The sequence below is a fragment of the Stomoxys calcitrans genome, chromosome 1 (genome assembly GCF_963082655.1).
Source record: "Stomoxys calcitrans chromosome 1, idStoCalc2.1, whole genome shotgun sequence".
In the NCBI taxonomy this organism is placed as follows: domain Eukaryota; kingdom Metazoa; phylum Arthropoda; class Insecta; order Diptera; family Muscidae; genus Stomoxys; species Stomoxys calcitrans.
The window spans coordinates 136,102,688-136,123,855 of NC_081552.1; the positions used below are offsets into that span (position 1 = coordinate 136,102,688).

The following is a 21,168-nucleotide window of genomic DNA, read 5'->3' on the forward strand; positions in this document are numbered from 1 at the left end:
TGAATAGACTTACTAACGAGCAACGCTTGCAAATCATTGAATTTTATTACCAAAATCGTTACAAAACACAAGACTTCCAAATCTCGTCGCAAATTTAGATTTGCTCCAATTGTAAACATGGTTTTAGATATGGTTGTAGTCGTCGTTGTACAAAATTTCGGGAAGCTTGGTCAATAAATGCGCTTGCAGTGGCTCTAGGAGCGAAAATCGGGCGATATATATATACGAGCTATATCTATTATCTGAACCGATAATTTGAACCGATTTCTATTAAATTCACCAGTAATGTCGGGTCAAGAGGAAATTCTTTCTGCCAATTTTCGAAACAATGCCAATATTAGTCCAAATCGGACGAAAAATCTGAACTGATTTTTTCTATAGTTTGTACACAAATGAACATAGACAGACAGGCGGACATAGCTAAATCGAATCAGAAAGTTATTCTGAGTCGATCGGCATTCTTATCAATGGGTCTGTCTTTCTTCCTTCTGGGTGTTACAAACAAATGCACAAAGTTATAATACCCTATTATAGAGTGGTGGTGTAATGTATAAAAACTAAAGACAGTATTTAAATAGTTTGGTCCATCCATGTTAATTTTACGTAATGTACGACCACGTAAAAAATGTCACGTAACTATTGTGGGACCTAAGATAGGGTAGAATTTGGATCTGATTTCTATACTAAATATCTACTTTTATATTGTTTTAATCAAAAAATCATTTGGAGTTATTAGATTTTTTTTAACAGGGGCCTAATTTTCGCATCCGTTGTCGAATGAGTTTTTATTCTAAGTTTAATTCCGTTCCGTAAGTACAAATTTGAACATGGCTTACGATCGTAATTCATCAAAAAGTTACAGATTTTGAGGAAGAAAAAGTCAATCCGCTGGAAATATTTTTGCCATTTCAAAGGTAAATAAAGCAAGTGAAGGCTGTTTAAAAAGTTAATACTGTTCAAAAAAAACACAATTGAAAAAATATTCCATCGTTTCTTTTTAAAGATATGTTACTGTTTTTTTAAGGTGCTTTAAAACATTTGACTTACGTTGCCTCTAGCAAAGCCAACGGTGCTTCTTTAATGTTTTTTTTTTCGGGCAGGCGCAGGGAGAACAACAGCCAAAGTCCAATGTACAATCAATCCTATGGCAGCCGGTTGTACGTACTAGATTGACCCGATGGACATACAGTGAGCGTCATAATAAAGTATTCGAAAACCATACTTTTACAGGTTTTTTTCTACAAAAACTTCAAACTTACTTCCATCCAGTGTTGCCACTCAATAAACTTATATCCTATCAAAATCTCAGAAAAATCCTACCAAACCGGACCAAAACCTACCAAATGTTCTGCAAGCCAAAAATGCGGTATATGTTTCTACACACGCCACAGTATATTCATTTCGCATTCATTTTGCAACATCAAAATATCCATTTCCGACCCTATAAAGTATATATATTTTTCATCGTCGTAAAAATTTAAGACGATCTAGCCATGTCCGTCCGTCTGTCTGTGGAAATCCCGCTATAGTCTTTAAAAATAGAGATATTGAGCTAAAACTTTGCACAAATTCTTTTTCTTATCCATAAGGAGGTTAAGTTCGAAGATGGGCTATATCGGACTATAGCTTGATATAGCCCCCATATAGACCGATCCGCCGATTTAAGGTCTTAGGCCCATAAAACCCACATTTATTATCCGATTTTAATGAAATTTGGGACAGTGAGTTGTCTTAGGCCAGTCAAAATCCTTCTTCAATTTGGCCCCGATCGGTCCAGATTTGGATATATTTGCCATATAGACCGATCTCTCGATGCAAGGTTTTGGGACCATAAAAGGCTCATTTATTTCCCGATTTCGCCGAAATTTGAGACAGTGAGTTGTGTTAAGACCTTCGAAATCTTTCAATTTGGCACAAATCCGTTCAGATTTGGATATAGCTGCCATATAGACCGATCTCTCAATTTAAAGTCTTGCCCCATAAAAGCGCTTTAATAATCCGATTTCGATGAAATATGATACAGTGAGTTATGTTACGTTTTTCGACATCCATGTCGACAATGGTTCAGGTCGGCCTATATTTGGATATAGCTACAAAAAAGACCATTATTTTGGTCTACAAAATTCAGCAATGACTTGCCCTTATAAGACCATTAAATGTCCGTGCCGAATTTGGTCAAAGTCGGACCATACTTCGATAATGCATAATCAAAGTTATGCATTTTTCACCGGACTATGACGAAAGTTGGTTTTCATATATACCCGAGATGGTGAGTATCCAAGGTTCAGCCCGGCCGAACTTAACGCCTTTTTACTTATTCTATTCCATTTGCAACACATCAAATTATACATTTTCAAACATATAAAGAATAAACACTAGCTCGTCGTTTCATGAAATCACTCTATTGCCTAAAGTTCAAAGATGTCCCATAGCTTCATATAGCACCGTTTATAACGAGTTTTATATTCTTTTGTCGCGATTTCAATGAACAATTGTGCTGAGTTTAGATAAACCGATCTCCCTATTTAAGGGTTTGTTCCCCTTAATATCTGAGTATGTGTCGGACCTGAACATATTTATACGCAGCTGCCATATAGCCCTATATTTCGATTTTGCGATTGAAGGCATCAAACAGTTGAATCTTGGAAGAGATCCCTTAACACTTATTCCAGTTACTGTCAATATCAGAACTTACGCCCTATTTTCTAAAATTTAAAGCAGTGAGACACCATGTATCAGTATTTAGCCCTTCAAAATCCATGGTTTTATTCTGCACTCTTAACGAATACACACACAGATAAAAATGATTTGAAAACAACAACTGTCGAAAAAATAACAACGAAATTTGTTAATTTTCCTGCAACGACCCAAAGTACAATATGTCTATAAGCAAGAAAAAACCTGCTTTGCTCACAGGTTTTTTCTCTGTCACACCTCTCTCTCTCTCTCTAATATTACCATAAAATCCAATTTTATTAATTTTGCCGCCGCGTGATTCGAACTCATCATTTTATGCTCAGTAGTCTTGCACGCATCCTCTAGCCTACCGACATCACATTATTCATTTTGAAATAACTCAATAAGCATTATTCGATTTAAAAAAAAAAAAAGTTAAAAACTACTTTAAACAATTTTTTTGATTAATGCGGGTAGTATGCGTATTTTATATACACAAACTCAACAAAAAAATATGTTGAAAATGCACAAAATTTCAACTCTTTTGTTGTCAAGTCTCTACAAAACTACTTTAACATATAGAAGACTATTCAATGCTAAAATTCGTTGAGAATTTAAAGTTTCACATACAAATTCGGTCATTGGTTTTTTAGAGCCATTTTTTCTGTGCAGAATCGACAAAAAGTGAAATAATTTTGAGTTATACCCGGCAATTTTTTCAATTATTGGCAATCTTAACAGAGCCAGAGATATGATTTATTTTGAATTCTGAGCAATTTTCGAAGACACTATTCAACCGAAATATTAACCTTTGAGGACGAATGAGACATATGTGTCCCATGATTATTTTTGTAGAAGCAGCAACATTTCTAACATTTCGGCGACACCTTACTTGTGCTATATACTAATAGCACAAGTCTACAATAAAATCAAAACTTTATCTAGCGGTTAATTATTCGTACTCAAAGGGTTAGACTTAGTTAGTGAATCACACCTGGGCTCACAAAACTTTCATCACACTCAAATGTCACATTTTCACCAATCCTTTCAACTTTATAACCATTTGTCTCACGCCTAAAATGTGTAAAAATTTAAATTGTTGTTCGGCAAAAATTCTTAACAACAATACGATTGTGAATAAAAAAATATACTTACTGCGTACCATTGGTGGAAAAGATTTCATATGTAGGGGGCGCCTTAAGTCTACAAAAGTCTCACAATATTACAGAGTTGTTTTCAACCAATTTTTATTAATTTTATTTTTTTTCTTCTATAAAATAGTAGTTATAAACAAAACAATATCATTACGTTTGTCCATAATACAAATATTTGTATATATTATTTCATTTCCATTTGTATATTATTCTATTCCATATTACATATACATTTCATCCATATGGACATAATTAATATCGAAGATTCAGATATTGGCCAAACAATGTTCACGCTCATCGAATATTGATTTCGCGTAATTTATCTGAAATTAGTTAAAAGATTATCTATTAGCGCTATAAATAAGATGTTAAACATTTAAATGCACGATACGCTAAAATTCAACATTAAATATAACGAAAATGCGTGTTTTCAAGTTTGTGCAAGCGAACTGGCTTTTGTTGTGTGTCGATGTATGATTATTTTGTGTGTTTTCGTCCAACGCTGCAAATTTCGCAATCAATTAATAGAACGAACTTAGTACTAGACTTAGGTCGGTACGAAGCTCTAGGAAATTCGGTAGCAAATACATGGAACCAATCAAAGACACATTACTTTGGATATTCTGCCAAACTTTTAAACTGATGAAACGCTGCAGACCAATTAACTAAAATTCCTTAAAGGCCCAAATAGTTTCCGATTTTGTAAAATTTGCCGAAGAAGCTGCGGAGTATATTAAGATTTTGCTGCTACACTCATAGAAAAAAGCCTGAACTGTTTGTTGACTGTTGGTAGTTAATTTTACTGCTGTAGCAGCAGTAGTTCTGCTGTCATATCTAAATATTTGCAATTTCAGAACAGCAGTCAGACAGCTTGTTGTTTGCTGAAAATTACTGCTGCTTTATGGTAGGGTTGTGGAAAGATATTTAACTAAAATAAAATGAAAAAACCGGTTTAAATTTTTTGAAAGAAATGAAATTGCCTAATCGCAGCCAGAAACCAGTAAGAAAAGGCAAAAGTCGGGCGGTGCCGATTTTATAATACCCTACACCTACCCTATAAATACAAAAGTGGGGCTATAGCTGATTCTGAACCAATTTTGATGGGCCTCGGTGGATGTATTCAGATAGGTTATTAAAATTACTGTATCAAATTTCGAACAAAGCAAATATGTTCAAAATGTAATAACTACGGTCGACGAACATTTAGGTGGGAGCTATATCTAAATCTGAATCGATTTCCATCAAAGTTTATGGATATTGTGGAAGTCGTCGAGGAAAGCGTTGTACGAAATTTTGGGAAGATTGGTCAATAAATGCGCTTGCAGTGGGTCTAGGAGTGAAAATCGGGCGATATATATATATAAGAGCTATATCTTAATCTGAACCGATTTCTATGAAATTCAACAGTAATATCGAGAATTATAAGAAAATCCTTCCTGCGAAAGTTCGAGAGAATCGGTAAACAAATCACTATTTTATTGCTTTATTATTGCAAATCGGACGAACGTATATATGGGAGCTATATCCAAATTTGAACCGATTTCTATAAAATTCTCCAGTAATATCGAGAGTCATAAAAAAAATCCTTCCTGTCAAATTTCGAGACAAACGGTTAACCAATTTCAATAGGCTTCGTCTCTAGGCCGAAAAACATTCCCATACCAAATTTGAAGACGATCGGATGAAAACTGCGACCTGTACTTTGTACACAAAATAACATGGACAGGCGGACAGACAGACGGGCATAGCTAAATCGAATCAGAACGTGATTCAAAGTCGATCGGTATACTTATCAATGGGTCTATCTCTCTTCCTTTTGGGAAGTTATAATACCCTGTACCACAGTAGTGGTGTAGGGTAAAAAACATCTGAAACAATCAAAACACATGATCGGTCGTAACAAGCAAACATAAATAAAAGCATATTCGAAAGATCGCGTGTCGTCTGCGAAACAAACCAAAGTTCAAGGGTTAATATTCTGTTCCTCTTTTCATGCGGAAATCTGTCAAACTCCATATAAAAATGTATAAGCCAATAACATGTGAAATAAATAATAGACTTTTTTATACTAATGGCTTAAAAGGAACACATAAAAGCAATTAATCCTAGATAAGGTAAAGTGGCGTTGCTAAACAAAATTTCATGTAATTATGTTAAAAGGAATTATGATATTTTGTAACAATTTTTCGCAACTATTCCGAAAGCTGAGCAGAATACTTTGTTGAAGTGATGAAAAATAGCAAGCAAAAAGGAGGAGAAATATCAAATCGACAACAAGCGAAATAATAAGCTCTTAGAAAAAAAAAACGAACAAAAATACTAATTAATTCACTCAACGGTGTCAAACGAACAATTAAAAACTGAAGTTCTTGGAAAATCACTAATATTGGGTTGCCTAAAAAGTAATTGCGAATTTTTTAAAAGAAAGTAAATGCATTTTTAATAGAACTTAGAATGAACTTTAATCAAATATATAATTGCCATTTTGTTCGATAACCTTTTGCCATCTTCCTGGCAAATTGAGTATTCCACGCTCATAGAACTTCGGCCTTTATCTGCAAAAAACTGAGCCAAGTGCGATTTTATAGCCTCATCATTGCCGAAAGTTTTACCATTTAAGGAGTTCTGCAAAGATCGAAATAAACACAGGGCTATATGGTGGATGCACCAAAAGTTCCCAGCCAAGCTCACTCAGTTTTTGGCGAGTGGCCAAAGATGTGTGCGGTCTAGCATTGTCCTGGTGGAATATGACACCTTTACGATTGACCAATTCTGGTCGCTTCTCCTTGATGGCTGTATTCAATTTGTCCAATTGTTGACAGTAAACATCTGAGTTAATCGTTTGGTTCCTTGGAAGCAGCTCAAAATATACCACACCCTTCCAATCCCACCAAACAGATAGCATAACCTTCTTTTGGTGGATATCAGCCTTTGAAGTGGTTTGAACTGGTTCACCATGCTTGGACCATGATCGTTTTCGACTAACGTTGTTGTAAACAATCCATTTTTCATCTCCAGTTATGATTCGTTTTAAAAACGGATCGAATTCATTGCGTTTAAGGTGCATATCACAAACGTTGATTCGGTTTGTTAAATGAATTTCTTTCAATACATGTGGTACCCATATTAAAATTGACGCCAAACAAACAAATGTAAACAAAATTTCGCGCCCTTTTTTCTAAAGCAAGCTAAAAGTAACAGCTGATAACTGACAGAAGAAAGAATGCAATTACAGAGTCACAAGCCGTTGAAAAAATTTGTCAACGCCGACTATATTACTACTATATTACCGACAATTACTTTTTGGGCAACCCAATAGCTTTCATTAAAAATGATAATAAAGACACCGGTCAACTATGGCTGAGTGCTATAAGTGCAAAGGCGTGATTCGCGGCGAAACGGGAATTCACGCGATAATTATTATTTCGCAGCTATGTTGGAGGCGGGCAACTTTGTGCATGTGTAATAATTGTGTACAATACATACACAATGTAGATTCCGTGTTGCGGGATATTTAAGATGGAGTAAACAAAAACAAACAATAGCTGAGCGAATATAAAAATGAATTCGAACTGTGCTTGAAACAAAATGAACATGAAATCAAACAACTACTGGAAGCTATTGAACATCGATGTGAGGAGAGACTGCAAATAATTGTCAACACACAACAAACATGGCAGAAAAACGTAGATGAAATAAGAAAGCTTTACGGTGCAAAACAAAAAAATAAGATCGAATAATACAATTATGAAGGCAATAGAAGAGAGTAACAAGAATGTGTGTGTGAAGTAATGGAGGAAAGAAATTGCAAACAAAGCAAAGAGTCATTTGTAGAGGCCTTATAGGCAAAGACGGCATTGCCAGAAGTAAAAAAACAAGTTCTATTGATTGCAAACCTAAGAAGAAGCAAGGTATAGTAAAAACTAACGAAGACTTGAACGGGAGCATCCCGCCAATTTTAAAATAATTATGTGGAGAATAGAACAAATGGAGCTTTGATAATTCAAAATGATAATACTGAGGAACGTGAAAAATAAAAAAGCTATTGAAAATGAAATGGGTGAGAATTATGAAATAAAAGTTCCGATTTAAATTGTTATGAGAATAAATACAATGGATATGAGTTTTAAATATTCAGCAGAGGAATTAATAAAAAGAATAAAAGGACAGAATTTTTTATTGAATGAAGCCAATATAAAAGTGGAGAGTTTATATCAATATAAGAGAAATAATGAAGTGATTAATAATGCAAGAATAAGAGTTGAGTGTGAAACATAAAATAAAATTACGAAAAAGAAAAAAATTAATGTGGGATGCGAAAGATGTAGAATTTATGATGGAACTGGTATACTAAAATGTTTTAAATGCAAGAGATACAACCATAAGTCGGCTGAATGCAAAAATGACGAAACGTGTTACAAATGTCACGGAACTCTAAGGAGTACAACATGAAACCCATTAAAAAGTTTATAAATTGCGTGAAAATTAATCAAAGGTTAAACTGGACGAGAACCACATAACTTCGGACAAGGCGTGTCCGGTACATAAAACTAAACTGAATGCGAGGAAGAGAAGAACCAGTTTGAGGCCGTAAAAGCTAACGAGTATAAAGGGAATAATAAACAATATAAATCCAGCGAAGTATTGTTGACGGAACACAATCCAGATTTCATGATACTATCTGAAACACAATAACAGAGGACATTGACAGTCACGAAATTAATTTCAAAGACTATCAAAGTTAGATAATATATTCCAGTTCAAATAGAACAGTGGCAGTAATGTTATACGTTAACAAAATATGGAGTATAGAAAATTTATTTGAAAATGTATTGGATAGCGGAATTTGCGGAACAAACAGAAACAATCAACAATTGCGCTCAAATGTAGTATACAGGTCAAAAAGGTGCCGAAGCAGAACTCATTCAAACTTTTGAAAATTTGATAGAGAATTTATATGAGCTGCAGAATGAAATAGTCATATCAGGCGATTTTATTGATTGGAAAAAGGAATCATATTACAAACAAAAGATTCAACGGACTATAAATGATAACAGGGGCAACAGGGCAATTATACGAGGGCAACACAAAATTTAGAATAATCTTAATGTAGAGTAATAAAATATCTTAAGCATACTTTTCTTATCAAAATAGTTCACTTCAATAGGATCATTTATCTCTATTTTTTCAATAGAAATCAGTTATCTATTTACAGTTTATGGTTTCCTAAATGCATATCTAATGTAGCCATAAAGTAATTGTGTTTACAAACGATAATTGTTTTAGGTCTTCCTGCCGCACATATGGAAGATGCACAGGTAGTTTATGTCCCACTTATCACTTGAAGGGGTCTCTGTATTTAGGTACTGTTTACTATTCGACAGATAGACACATTCCTTATAAAATTCAAAATAAAATCTTCAAGGAAATCATTGACGTTTTATGAAAAACTAAAGAAGGAGAAGTTCAGAAAGGCTACATTGGAAAGTACGTCCAAGTCGCTAGAGAATAAAATGGAGGAAGCAAAGCTAAATAATTATAAATTATTGCAACTTGGGCCAAATAACGATGCCTACCTCAAGGAAAACATCTGGGAAAGAATTGAGAGTTCCTATGAAAAATGTAAGGAACACATGCAAAAAATAAGAGAGGAGCCCGAAAATGATGAATCCGGAAGCGAAAAAGTGGAACTTGCGCTACTGACAAATCCTACAACGACAACTGAGCACGAAAAGGGTACAAAGAAGAAAGAGAACCAAAGAGCAGTAATGGAGCAATTTCGGGCATTACAGCAGAACATGCTATTGCAATTTCAAACACACTAGAAGCAACTGAAGAGACAGAAGGAGGTATTTCAAAAAACGAACAAAATGGAGCAGATACTATAAGAGCAATTTTATGAAAAGAAGAGAGAAATCACTCAGCAGGTAGAAGAGCGAGCAGCGTTGAAGGAATTGACAATAGCCACCCCACATGCCAATAGTGACAGGAAAAATGCAGTACTGTCTCGATTCCGCAGAAAGATCTTGAAGCTTTCCGATGCCATTGAAGCAGATATTTCTGGGGTCTCTATATATGCTCCAGAAAATATGAAGTCTATGTGGGAAAAACAATTCGACGACATCAAACAGCTTCATTTGGAATTAACCACGGAACATGGTATGGAAGAAGTGGATGAAGAACTAGAAGACATAGAAGAAGAAATGAACACAAAAAATACTAAATATAATTGGGAGGATGAGTGCCTCGAAAGAAGAAACACGGGCTGTCGAATTAAAAAGAATAGAGATTCCATGCTTCCATGGAAATGTGGAGAAATGGAATTCCTTCCATGACCTGTTTAAGAAAATGGTAGATGGAAACTCACAATTATCGAAGTTCAATAACTGTACTACCTAAAAACGAATTTGAAAAGGAGAGGCCTTCAGTTTAATTCAGCATCTGCAAGTCACAGACGCAAACTATAAAGCAGCATGGGAATTGCTGGAGTAGAGATATAATAATAAAAGAATTTTGTTCACGAAACTAGTGGACAAGATTCTGGACCACCCAAATATAAACAGCCAAGTGGCGGTGTGTCTAAGAAAATTGCTAGACAGCGTGAATAAAAGTATTCATGCATTGAAGGCAATAGATGTTCCTTTAGAACATGCGGATCCGGAATTTTGGCCCGAATTATCATACGTTAACTAGATAAGGAAGGGCTCGTCAAGTATGAGCAAAATGTAAGAAAAAAAAAATCTAAAAAAATAAAAAGACTGGCAGATGTGTTGGACTTTCTGGAACAGCAGTATCAAGCACTGGAGGCTTCAACAAGCAGAAAACAATTCGTGCCAGGACTATTTAAGACACAGTATAGACCTGGAATGACCGACATTGTTGCTTGTAGGAGATTTGCGTCACAGTCATCGAACGATCGATATAGTTGGGTAAAGACAGCCCAGTTGTGCCTCAAATGTCTGAAGTACGGGAAAGATGAGCGGTGTTTTGAGCGATGGCAAATATCAGAAGTGCGGATTGAGCCATAACACACTAATCCATTTGGAGAGAATCAACAAAACGAAGGCAATGACAACCAACTCCTCAGGAAATGTTCTTCTGGCTACCGCCCAAGTTCGTGTAAAGTCCTTACATGGAGAATACGTAACATTATGAGCTTTAATCGACCAAGGATCGCAAATAACATCGGTATCGGAAGACGCAGCGCAGCTACTACAACTACCAAAGATGACGACTGAGGTGAAACTACGAGGTCTCGGAGAAACCATGTGGGAATGGCAAAATCTAAAGTACTATTGGAAATAAGACCTAGATTTGTCAGCAACAATAAAATCAAAATGGAAGCACTAGTCCTGCCGAAACTAGCATCAGCTCATCCAAATAATAGCTTCCAATACAATGTTGGAAGATGGAGGAACATAAACCTGGCCGATTGAAACTTCAACAAATCTGAAAGGTTGGGGCCGACCTTTTCCCACAAATATTGGAGGAAGGAGTTCGTCATGATGAAGCGATAGTGGCACAGAACACGAAGTTTGGCTGAATCCTGTCTGGAACAATACTAATGAAGTCTGGAAAAGACAGCGGGAGGTATGTTGCTACAACAACTATTGAACGATTTTGGGAAATTGAGTAGATTGAAGACGAAGAAACGATTATGGAAGATGATTATTGCTTACAACTTTATGAAGAAACAAAACGAGTAGACCAATCAGGAAGATTTGTTGTCAGGTTACCGTTTGCTGAAGACAAGGAATTGGGAGAATCACATAAAAGAGCAATGGAAAGATTTTTAAATTTGGAGAAAAGACTGAAAGAATGTGCGGAGTTGAGAGGAGAATATGTAAGAACGATAGATGAGCTAATATAAGTGGGGCACATGGTGAAAGTAGAGACGAAGAAACCAGCGAAGTATTATATGCCACATCAAGCGGTTGTACGAGAAACAAGTCGTACCACAAAAGTAAGGGTTGTGTTCGATGCATTATCAAAAACATCGAATGGAAAGTCACTGAACAATATCCTTCATACGGGTCCACAACTACAAAAGGAAATATTCGACATCATTACTAAGTGGAGATCTTTATATCAGCCGATGTGGAATAAATGTTCCGTGCCGTAAGCAGAGGAGAGGAAAATGAATTGTTACAAATACGAGAAGATAAGTGTCTGAAAACATTAGGGTTACAGTGAAACCTAACCATGGATTGCTTCACATTCAACATGCAAATAGGCGATGAAGATAGAGTAACTAAGAGATTGGCGTTGTCCAGTCTGGCAAAAAATTTCGGTCCATTGGGTTGGCTGACCCCAGTCACGGTAACAGCCAAGCTATTCATTCAATATTTATGGAAGCAACAAATAGAATGGGACGTACTATTGGAGGAAAAATTGAGCGCTGAGTGGAAGAGATTTGCGCAAAGTCTTCACTCACTGAAAAGTTTGCAGATACCAAGATGGTTTCAAATAACACCACCTAGTGGAGTATAGCTGCATGGATTTGCTGATGCGCCTGAAAAGGCATACGCAGCAGTAGTGTATCTGAAGGTTGAGTCTAAAATAACAATAGTGGCCGCAAAAAGTAAAGTAAATCCCATTAAAAATGCGAAGACTCTCTCAAAATTGGAATTATGTGCAGCACACCTCTTGGCGAAGCTACTTCAAAAGATAAAAAATGTCTTGACATCAACGGCAAAAATGTGTGCATGGAGTGATTCCATGATCACGTTATCATGGATAAACAACTCAAAAAATAAAGACAAATTTATAAGAAATAGAGTTGGGGATATTTTGAAACGAATCCCTGAAGCGAAATGGGGATATGTTAAATCAAAAGAAAACCCAGCAGATTTAGGATCAAGAGGCGTTTCCTCTGAGACATTAATAACCAACAGGATATGGTGGAATGGGCCTGAATGGCTAGTAAAAGGTGATGGCCCAAAATAAACGCGAAATCAGCAGTGTCAGCAGCCACAAAAATTTCAGCGAAAGAGAATGGCGTGTATGAAAAAATTATGCAATTTTCGTCATTCAAGAAACAACAAAGGGTCATAGCATACATACTGCTGTTCATTAAAGAATTGAGAGAAACGAAAGCAGAAATAGAGCATTTAACAGCGATCGAGCTAGAAGAGGCTGAAATGAGAATAATTAAACTGCACCAGGAACTAGAATGGCCAGCGGAAATGAAACAATTAAAAGTATCAGGAGCCGTTGATTACACGAAGCAAATTAGCCTTATTACACCCTCAGTTAGACAGTCTTGGAGTGATGAGAGTCGGAGGAAGACTTCATTATTCAACATTACCGTATAATCAAAAACATCCGATTATTATTCAAAAGTCGAGTTTGGCAGGAAACATCATCCGCCATATCCATTTCGAAACACTGCATGGAGGAAATAGGGTAATGGAAAATATGATACGAAGGAAGTACTGGATAGGGGCAAAGAGGAGAATAAAGCTATGTGTAAGATGCTGCCCAAAATGTATACGTTATAGAGGAAAAGAAAGAAATCAAGTGATGGGTGACCTTCCAGCATACAGAGTCAATATAAGCCAGCCATTTCAACATTGTGGAATTGATTATGCGGGTCCGATTCAACTAAGATGCTCCAAAATTAGGGGAACGAAATCCATGAAAGTTTACGTAGCTGTTTTTGTCTGTATGGTAATTAAAGCTATTCATTTTGAAGCAGTGAGCGAGCTTACTACGGATGCATTTCTAGTAGCTCTTAGACGATTCTTTGCAAGGAGGGGTAAATCAAGCGATCTTGGAAAATGAACAAATAAAATGGCATTTTAATGTCAATTAAACACGACTACGCTCTTACCAAGAATACTGGGGAATCCCACAATGATGATGATTATGTTGGTAAACATTTGTATGTTGATGCCAACTAAAGCTTCGTTTGTACACGAGCTGAACAGTTCACAGATACATATGTCCTCATCTTCATGGAACATGGTCATATATTTTGAAATGCAACCTTATTTGGATACGTTGGAGCTTGCAGCAAGATTACTGGACAAAGCAAAAGAAATATGTCCAAGACTCCAAACATTTGAAGATCAGTGCTGGTCAGTTATAAGGAACATGGAGTACAAAATAAGTAAAATAAAGGCGAATAATCGTTTATTTATGAAAGGAGATAGATGCCAGAAAAGAGGGGCTCCATTGAAGTTCGTAGTCTCTTTTCAGCATTGGGCTTTCGGAGTGATGGACGACGAAAATCGCGTGGCAATGGAAAACAACATGAGAAATCTATTAGCCAACCAACATGATCTTAAAGAACTAGTAAGGAAGCAGACATCTGTAGTTGATGCTGTGGCCAATCTGCTAAAGAAAACGACGGATGAAGTCAATTCGCACTTTAAGGTAATGAAGTGCAAAATTGAGAACATAAGCGCCACAATGAACGAGAACTATTACGTGTATAGAGAATCAATTCGGTTCTTTATGATCACCAAAGAAATACACGAAAGTATCGCATAATGTGATGAGGCGCAGAAAGAGGTCATCGGCGTATTGTTCGAAGTGAACAATGGTCACTTTCACCCCGTGATCATGAGCCCCAGTCAACTGCAGCCTGAGATAATAAGAATACGTAATGCTCTGCAAGAGAAGTATGTTTTACCCGGTAAAAGCACTGGTACAGAACTGAAGGAGGTGTTGCATTTAATGAGAGGTCATGGAATGTTTGTAGGCACTCAGTTTGTAATCGACTTGAAAATACCTCTTCAACAGGCAGTCATCGCAACTATACATGGTTATTCCGATCCCTTTTGAACGAAATAATGCCGTCATGATAGCGAGGATAAAGGCGCCGTATATAGTGTACAGAGATGCGTCTACAAATGATTGCGAGTTAGCTCCACTGAGGCCACACATAAACTTAAAGTGCACTTACGATGAAGTACAAAACAGTCCATACTTTATACAGCTCAAACGCAAGGCAGACTGGTTATTCAAAATATTTGCCAACACAAAAGCCCACGTGAAATGTTCGGATAAACAGCAAACTCTAATGGAGCTTCCACAACAAGGTATTTTAGTCCTAGCGCCAGACTGTACGGCAACGATAGACAAATTCACATTGGTGGCGGTCCATCAGCAAAGGGATGAGATAGCTTCCCAATTTCCCTCAATTCTTTTAAAGGATGTGAGTCCGGCTGAAAGAGAAATAATAAAACCGCTTGGAAATGTACTGGTCAATCATCATGAAGAGATCAACCAACTGAAGAAGGTCGTGGACTATTTAAAGAAGGAAAAAAATAAAATTAAGAAGTTTAGAGTTCCATTATTGGTCCGGTCACTTAGCACTTATTTTAGTTATAATAATATCTATAATGCTCATAATTCTATGCATAAGAGGAAAGATAAGAAAGAGACGCATATTCTGCAATTCAGTTCCCAGGGGTGCCGACGGTCTAGGCAGTTCATTTGCCGGCCGGGAGAATGTTCATAAAAATATGAACATAATCTATACATTAGAATAATCTTAATGTAGAGTAATAAAATATCTTAAGCATATTTTTTATCAAAGTAGTTCAGTTCAATAGGATCATTTATCTCTATTTTTTCAATAGAAATCAGTTATCTATTTACAGTTTATGGTTTCCTTAATGCATATCTAATATAGCCATAAAGTAATTGTGTTTGCAAACGACAATTGTTTTAGGTCTTCGTGACGCACATATTGAAGATGCTCAGGTAGTTTATGACCCACTTATCACTTGAAGGGTACTGTTTACTATTCGTCTAATGAGGAAGATAAGAATTGTCGCTTAGGGTAGTTTAAGAATTAGTTGGTAAGATTGTATATAAGCAGGATAAAGTGGAATAATAAAAAATATTTGAAAATATCACCAAACCGTACGGATGTTTTCATTTGTCCTACTTCAACATTCATTAAATTAATATATAAAATTGAGAAATTTAGTTATGAAAAAATGCCTTCAAAACAAATACACGTAACATAAGTTATCGCATACTTGAAAACGGATGTGAACGCCGAGGTACAAAATAGAATAGAAGAATGCTTAGAAAATACAATTTACAAATTCACAGTCGCATATTATAATTATAGTCATAGGATTCGATAGCCCAAAAATAAATAAACGATTTAACAATGCAAGCAAGAAAAAAGACAAAATCATTAATTGCAAAAAGGCAATATTAGAAAAGACAACTTCAGCTTGGGATAGCTATATATCGATAAGAAATGAATTGCAAATTGCAAATTGCAAATTTTGCCCATGAACATTCCATTAAGGAACACGGGCAAATTTCTCAATGATAAGAGGCCTCCTTTTTATAGCCGATTCCGAACGGCGTGCCGCAGTGCGACACCTCTTTGGAGAGAAGTTTCACAAATGTTGCCAGCATTAGGAGGGGAAAACCACCACTGAAAATTTTTTCTGATGGTCTCGCCAGGAACCCAGGCGTTCAGCGTCATAGGCGGACATGCTAACCTCTGCACTACGGTGGCTTCCATAAGAAATAAATATAAAGTGAGAATCCAAAATGAAAAGAATATATTTATAACATATATAATAAATAATGCACAAATCAAAAACAGGTGTGGAAGGAAATTAAAAACCTTGTCTAAAAAACCCCCAAACTGAGATAAAAACTGTGATATTCAAAAATCAAGAGTGCCAAGGTAACTGCAGTAAAGCGAATAAATTTCATACTTTTTTGTAAATAGCATCAAGTCAATTCAAAAATTTATAGACAGTGTGCTATATAGCAACAACATTATAGTATTAAATTCAAGATTAAGATTTCGGTTAATAACCATTGAGAACTTAAAAACAATTTTCCAACATATAAAGAAATCGCCTGATTATCCGAAAATGTCTAAATAATAATGAATAATTGGGAAACAATAGGAAAACTTTTGTTGCACATAATTTATAAATCGATAGAAACAGGTATATTCCTAGAAAATTGGACAGAATCTATGATAACTCCAATAGCAAAAAAAAATCAAAAACAAAAAATTTAAAAAATTCAGGCCGATAAACTCGATGCAAATATGCGAAAAGATTATCGAGACGTGATCAAAGATATCTGGAGAATAATAATAATATTTTTAAACATCAATCTGGATTCCGAAAACGTACTCTTGCGAGACATCAGCGAATTACGCAGTTGACAGATGGAAAAGTGTAGAAAAAAGAACAAAAACATTTGACAGAGGCACTTAATACAAAAGCTACACAAATATGGAAGGAAACGAAAATCATTAATGTGGTTCGAGTTGTATTTGAAACATAGGAGACAAATGACAAGAGTAAACAACGAAATATCAGATAACATGTATAACGACTTCGGTGTTCCTCAAGGATCTATCTTAGGTCCGTTACTTTTTATTTTGTACATCAATGATCTCCCGGATAATAAACAAAAATGTGTAGTAGTCCTACACGCAGATGATAAGTAAATATATACGGAAACAGAATCCGATTATCAATGCTATTCAAAGTTAAATCAAAATAAATAAAAAATATGGTTAAACATGAACAAACTAAAACTTAATGAGAAAAACACTAAAGAAAAAGATAAAAACGGCACAAATATAGCGATCGCTTTTTTTTATAGAGGATTACAGTTATATAACTTGTTACCATATAAAATGAAATTACAAAAAATTTGAATATATTCAATAGAGAGATTGTGCCTTTTGTTAGAAACATAAGAAATTAATCATAAGGAAACTGTATTTTCCAAAGAATTAAATAAGTATTTATATTCTAATAAAAAAATAACAAGTAAGAGCGTGCTAAGTTCGGCCGGGCCGAATCTTATGTACCCTCCACCATGAATCGCATTTGTCGATTTCTTTGCGCGGTTTCTCTTTTTAGGCAAATTGGAGATATCAAGTTATGGTCCGGGCCATAAGTGAAGTGAATTGAATATTGAAGACCCTAGTAGAAGTCATTGGGAAATATTTCAGCCCATTCGCATAAGAATTGCGCCTTGTAGGGGCTCAAGAAGCATAATCCGCAGATCGGTTTATATGGGAGCTGTATCATGCTAAAGATAGGAGAAGCCGTTGTACAAAATTTCAGCATAATCGGATAAGAGTTGCACTCTCTAGATGATTAAGAAGTCAAGATCCCAGAACGGTTTATATGGCAGCCATATCAGGTTATTCACCGCAGTTGTAGGGGCTCAAGAAGCATAATCCGCAGATCGGTTTATATGGGAGCTGTATCATGCTAAAGATAGGAGAAGCCGTTGTACAAAATTTCAGCATAATCGGATAAGAGTTGCACTCTCTAGATGATTAAGAAGTTTATATGGCGGTTTATATGGCAGCCATATCAGGTTATTCACCGCAGTTGTACGAAATCATAACAAACAACTTCATGCTAAATCTCAGCCAAATCGAATAAGAATTGCGCCCTGTATTGGCTCTTGAAGTCAAGATCCAACATCGGTATATATGGCAGCTATATCAGGTTATGGATCGATTTAAACCATACTTAGCACAGTTGTTGGAAGCATAACAAAACACTTCATGCTAAATTTCAGCCAATCGGATGAGAAGTGCGCCCTCTAAATGCTCAAGAAGTCAGGACCCAAAATCAGTTTATATGGCAGCTATATACAATACAATACAATACAATATACAATCCCAACTTATAACACTAATAAGATATATTTGTGCCAAACTTCAAGCGTCTAGCTTTACTCCTTCGAAAGTTAGCGTTAAGTCGACGAATAGATCGACTCAGAATATAATGACGATCAAGAATAAATATACTTTAAGGGGTCTTAGAAGCAAATTTCAAGGTGTTACAAACGGAATGGCGCAATTAATATACCCCCATCCTATGGTGGAGGGTATAAAATTAAAAAAAAAGTAGCATCGAGTAGCAGAGCAATAAAATTGGCTAGCGAGTTTAGCTACGTTTCGAAATATTTCAACAGAATTTTGTGTTTAAAACGGAAGATTTTGGTAGTTGACAAAAACTGTTGTTTTAGCAAACATTTCTGCTGTATTTAATAACAAATTTCATTGAGTGTATATGGGCTGGCCTTCAAAAGAACTTCTTGCAATTTTTAAATAAAAACAATAGCTGTTTAAAATTTAAAATACCAATTTTCCATAATCTAGTCTACACTCAACGAAATTTGTTTTCAAAATAGGAAATTTTTTTCGCTAAAACAAAAATTTTTTTCTGTTGAAAATGGCAAAGCAAACATTACCCAGCAAAAAATTTTTCCTGGAAGCAATACGAAAATATTCTAGCATACTAATGCGCATTTTGAATGCTCAATAAGGATGCATGAAACTATAATATTGGATTGCCCAAAAAGAAATTGCGGATTTTTCATATAGTCGGCGTTGACAAATTTTTTCATAGCTTGTGACTCTGTAATTGCATTCTTTCTTCTGTCAGTTATCAGCTGTTACTTTTAGCTTGCTTTAGAAAAAAAGTGTAAAAAAGTATATTTGATTAAAGTTCATTCTAAGTTTTATTAAAAATGCATTTACTTTTTTTTAAAAAATCCGCAATTACTTTTTGGCGAACTCGGACAAAAAGGTTATCGCGCGTGTTGTATTTTTTCTTTTGTTGTTGTTTTATTCTTTTTAGCGCAGTATTCTTAAAAGATTTTGGACTGAATTCAAATTTAAATACTTTTATTTTATTTCATTTATTTTTTTAATTAATTACTATAAAACGCCATCTGAGTCTGAGCTTTGTACGTTAATGACAATTTTTTTAAATTACACACAGCAAATAAAAACAAAATAATAAAAAATAATAATTTTTCGGGAATTAGTCGCAGAAGACTGTGTTTTCATTGAAAACATTCTTTGCATGAAAACGGCAAATTAAATTTGTGCTGCTAATGTTCCATTTTTGATGTTAAACAAGAAGCGCATTTTGGATCTTTAAACAATCGCATTTAAGTGGGACATCGCCCACAAAAATCATACATGCCGGAGGCAACTGTGTATGCTAATGTCACGATAGTTTTAACTCACACTATTGCATTCAGGTTGATTAAATTGATAACATAGGTGCCGAAAAGGATGATTATTGGCATAGTTGGTTTTATAATAAGAAATTTTCAAAAGATCAAAATATCTGGTAGGTCTGATAGGAACGTTAAAGAAAATTCGACTCTAAACAAAGCTGGAATCTATTTGACCATGAATTAATTTAGTCAAAAACTTAATGTTTAGCATGGTTCTACGACTTTTTAATATAGGAAGCTTCATAAGATTTAATCGGTACTCATGCGAAGATAATGAACTTCTGTCCCACCCATTTCGACGAAGACAAAATAACAGAAATTGTTTTTGAACCGATTCTATTAAATCAGAATCAATATTGTAATACGGATCCCATTCCACTGAACCGTACTCAAGATTACTTGTGGCTAGCGAAGTATATACGTTTTTCGTCACAGAGAAATCATTAAGTTCTTAACTCAAGCGTTTTATGAAGCCAAGAGCACTACATGCTGTGTTTACAACCATTAAGATGTGTTGACGGACGTTTAAGCGTTGGTCTAGAAGCAATCCAAGGTCTTTAAAGCTATAGAACCCAAAAAAGTAGCTAGTTTTAAGAGAGGTTATTCTTGAAAATTATATGTGTTTGCATTTGGAAATATTAAGTTCCAAAAAGTTTTGGTTGCACCATTCGTAAAAAGAATCAAGGTCATACTGAAGATAACACTGTTCATCAGAATCTCTCGTTGATCTAAAAATATTAACATCATCTGCATACATCAAAATATTCGAGTGCTTTAATGTAAAAGGGAGATCGTTTTTGAACAAACAAAACAGCACAGGGAATTAGAAACCTCATTGCGATTTCCGGCTTAAAATAACGGTGTTATATACGATTACTTCCACAATATCCATAGATATCCGGCAGATATCCATGCTTTAATGAGCTGTTGAAAAGTGTACAAAGGGGATATGAAAGTTCGAGAGCGCAGTGCTTTAAAATGTTCGATGGAATTCCATCTGCACCAGGATTTAAAGTTATCTTCAGTGACCTTAAATTGTCAAGTACTACGTTTTCGCCAATCCCAGACACGTCTACAATGTAATAAAGGCACACTTACCAGTGGCGCGCGTTCTACCGATGGGAGAAGAAAACTGATTTCAGCTATACAAATGAAGGAGTTACTGACACTAAGATAATATTCGGGATAACAATACAGCTCGTGGTTCTGAAGGTGTATGGCATACCCGTCAGAGGAAACAATTCCCTCTACGCGATAAGCCCTGAAGCTCCCTATGTAGCGGTCAATTCTCTAAAGAGAAGACTACATCCCAGTGACAAACAACGAATTGTTTCCGGCTTAA

The 21,168-nt window shown here is 35.5% G+C and overlaps 1 protein-coding gene across 1 annotated transcript in view; it reads right to left on the reverse strand.

The window, feature by feature from the left end:
• Positions 1-3,896: 3,896 nt before the first annotated feature.
• LOC106094757 (intermembrane lipid transfer protein Vps13D) overlaps positions 3,897-21,168 on the reverse strand; it is a 502,283-nt gene continuing 485,011 nt past the window's right edge. Inside the window, exon 19 of the mRNA XM_059360895.1 lies at positions 3,897-4,153. Within this exon, the coding sequence (XP_059216878.1) occupies positions 4,097-4,153 (57 nt within the window). The 3' untranslated portion in view covers positions 3,897-4,096. The remainder of the gene's footprint in view (positions 4,154-21,168) is intronic.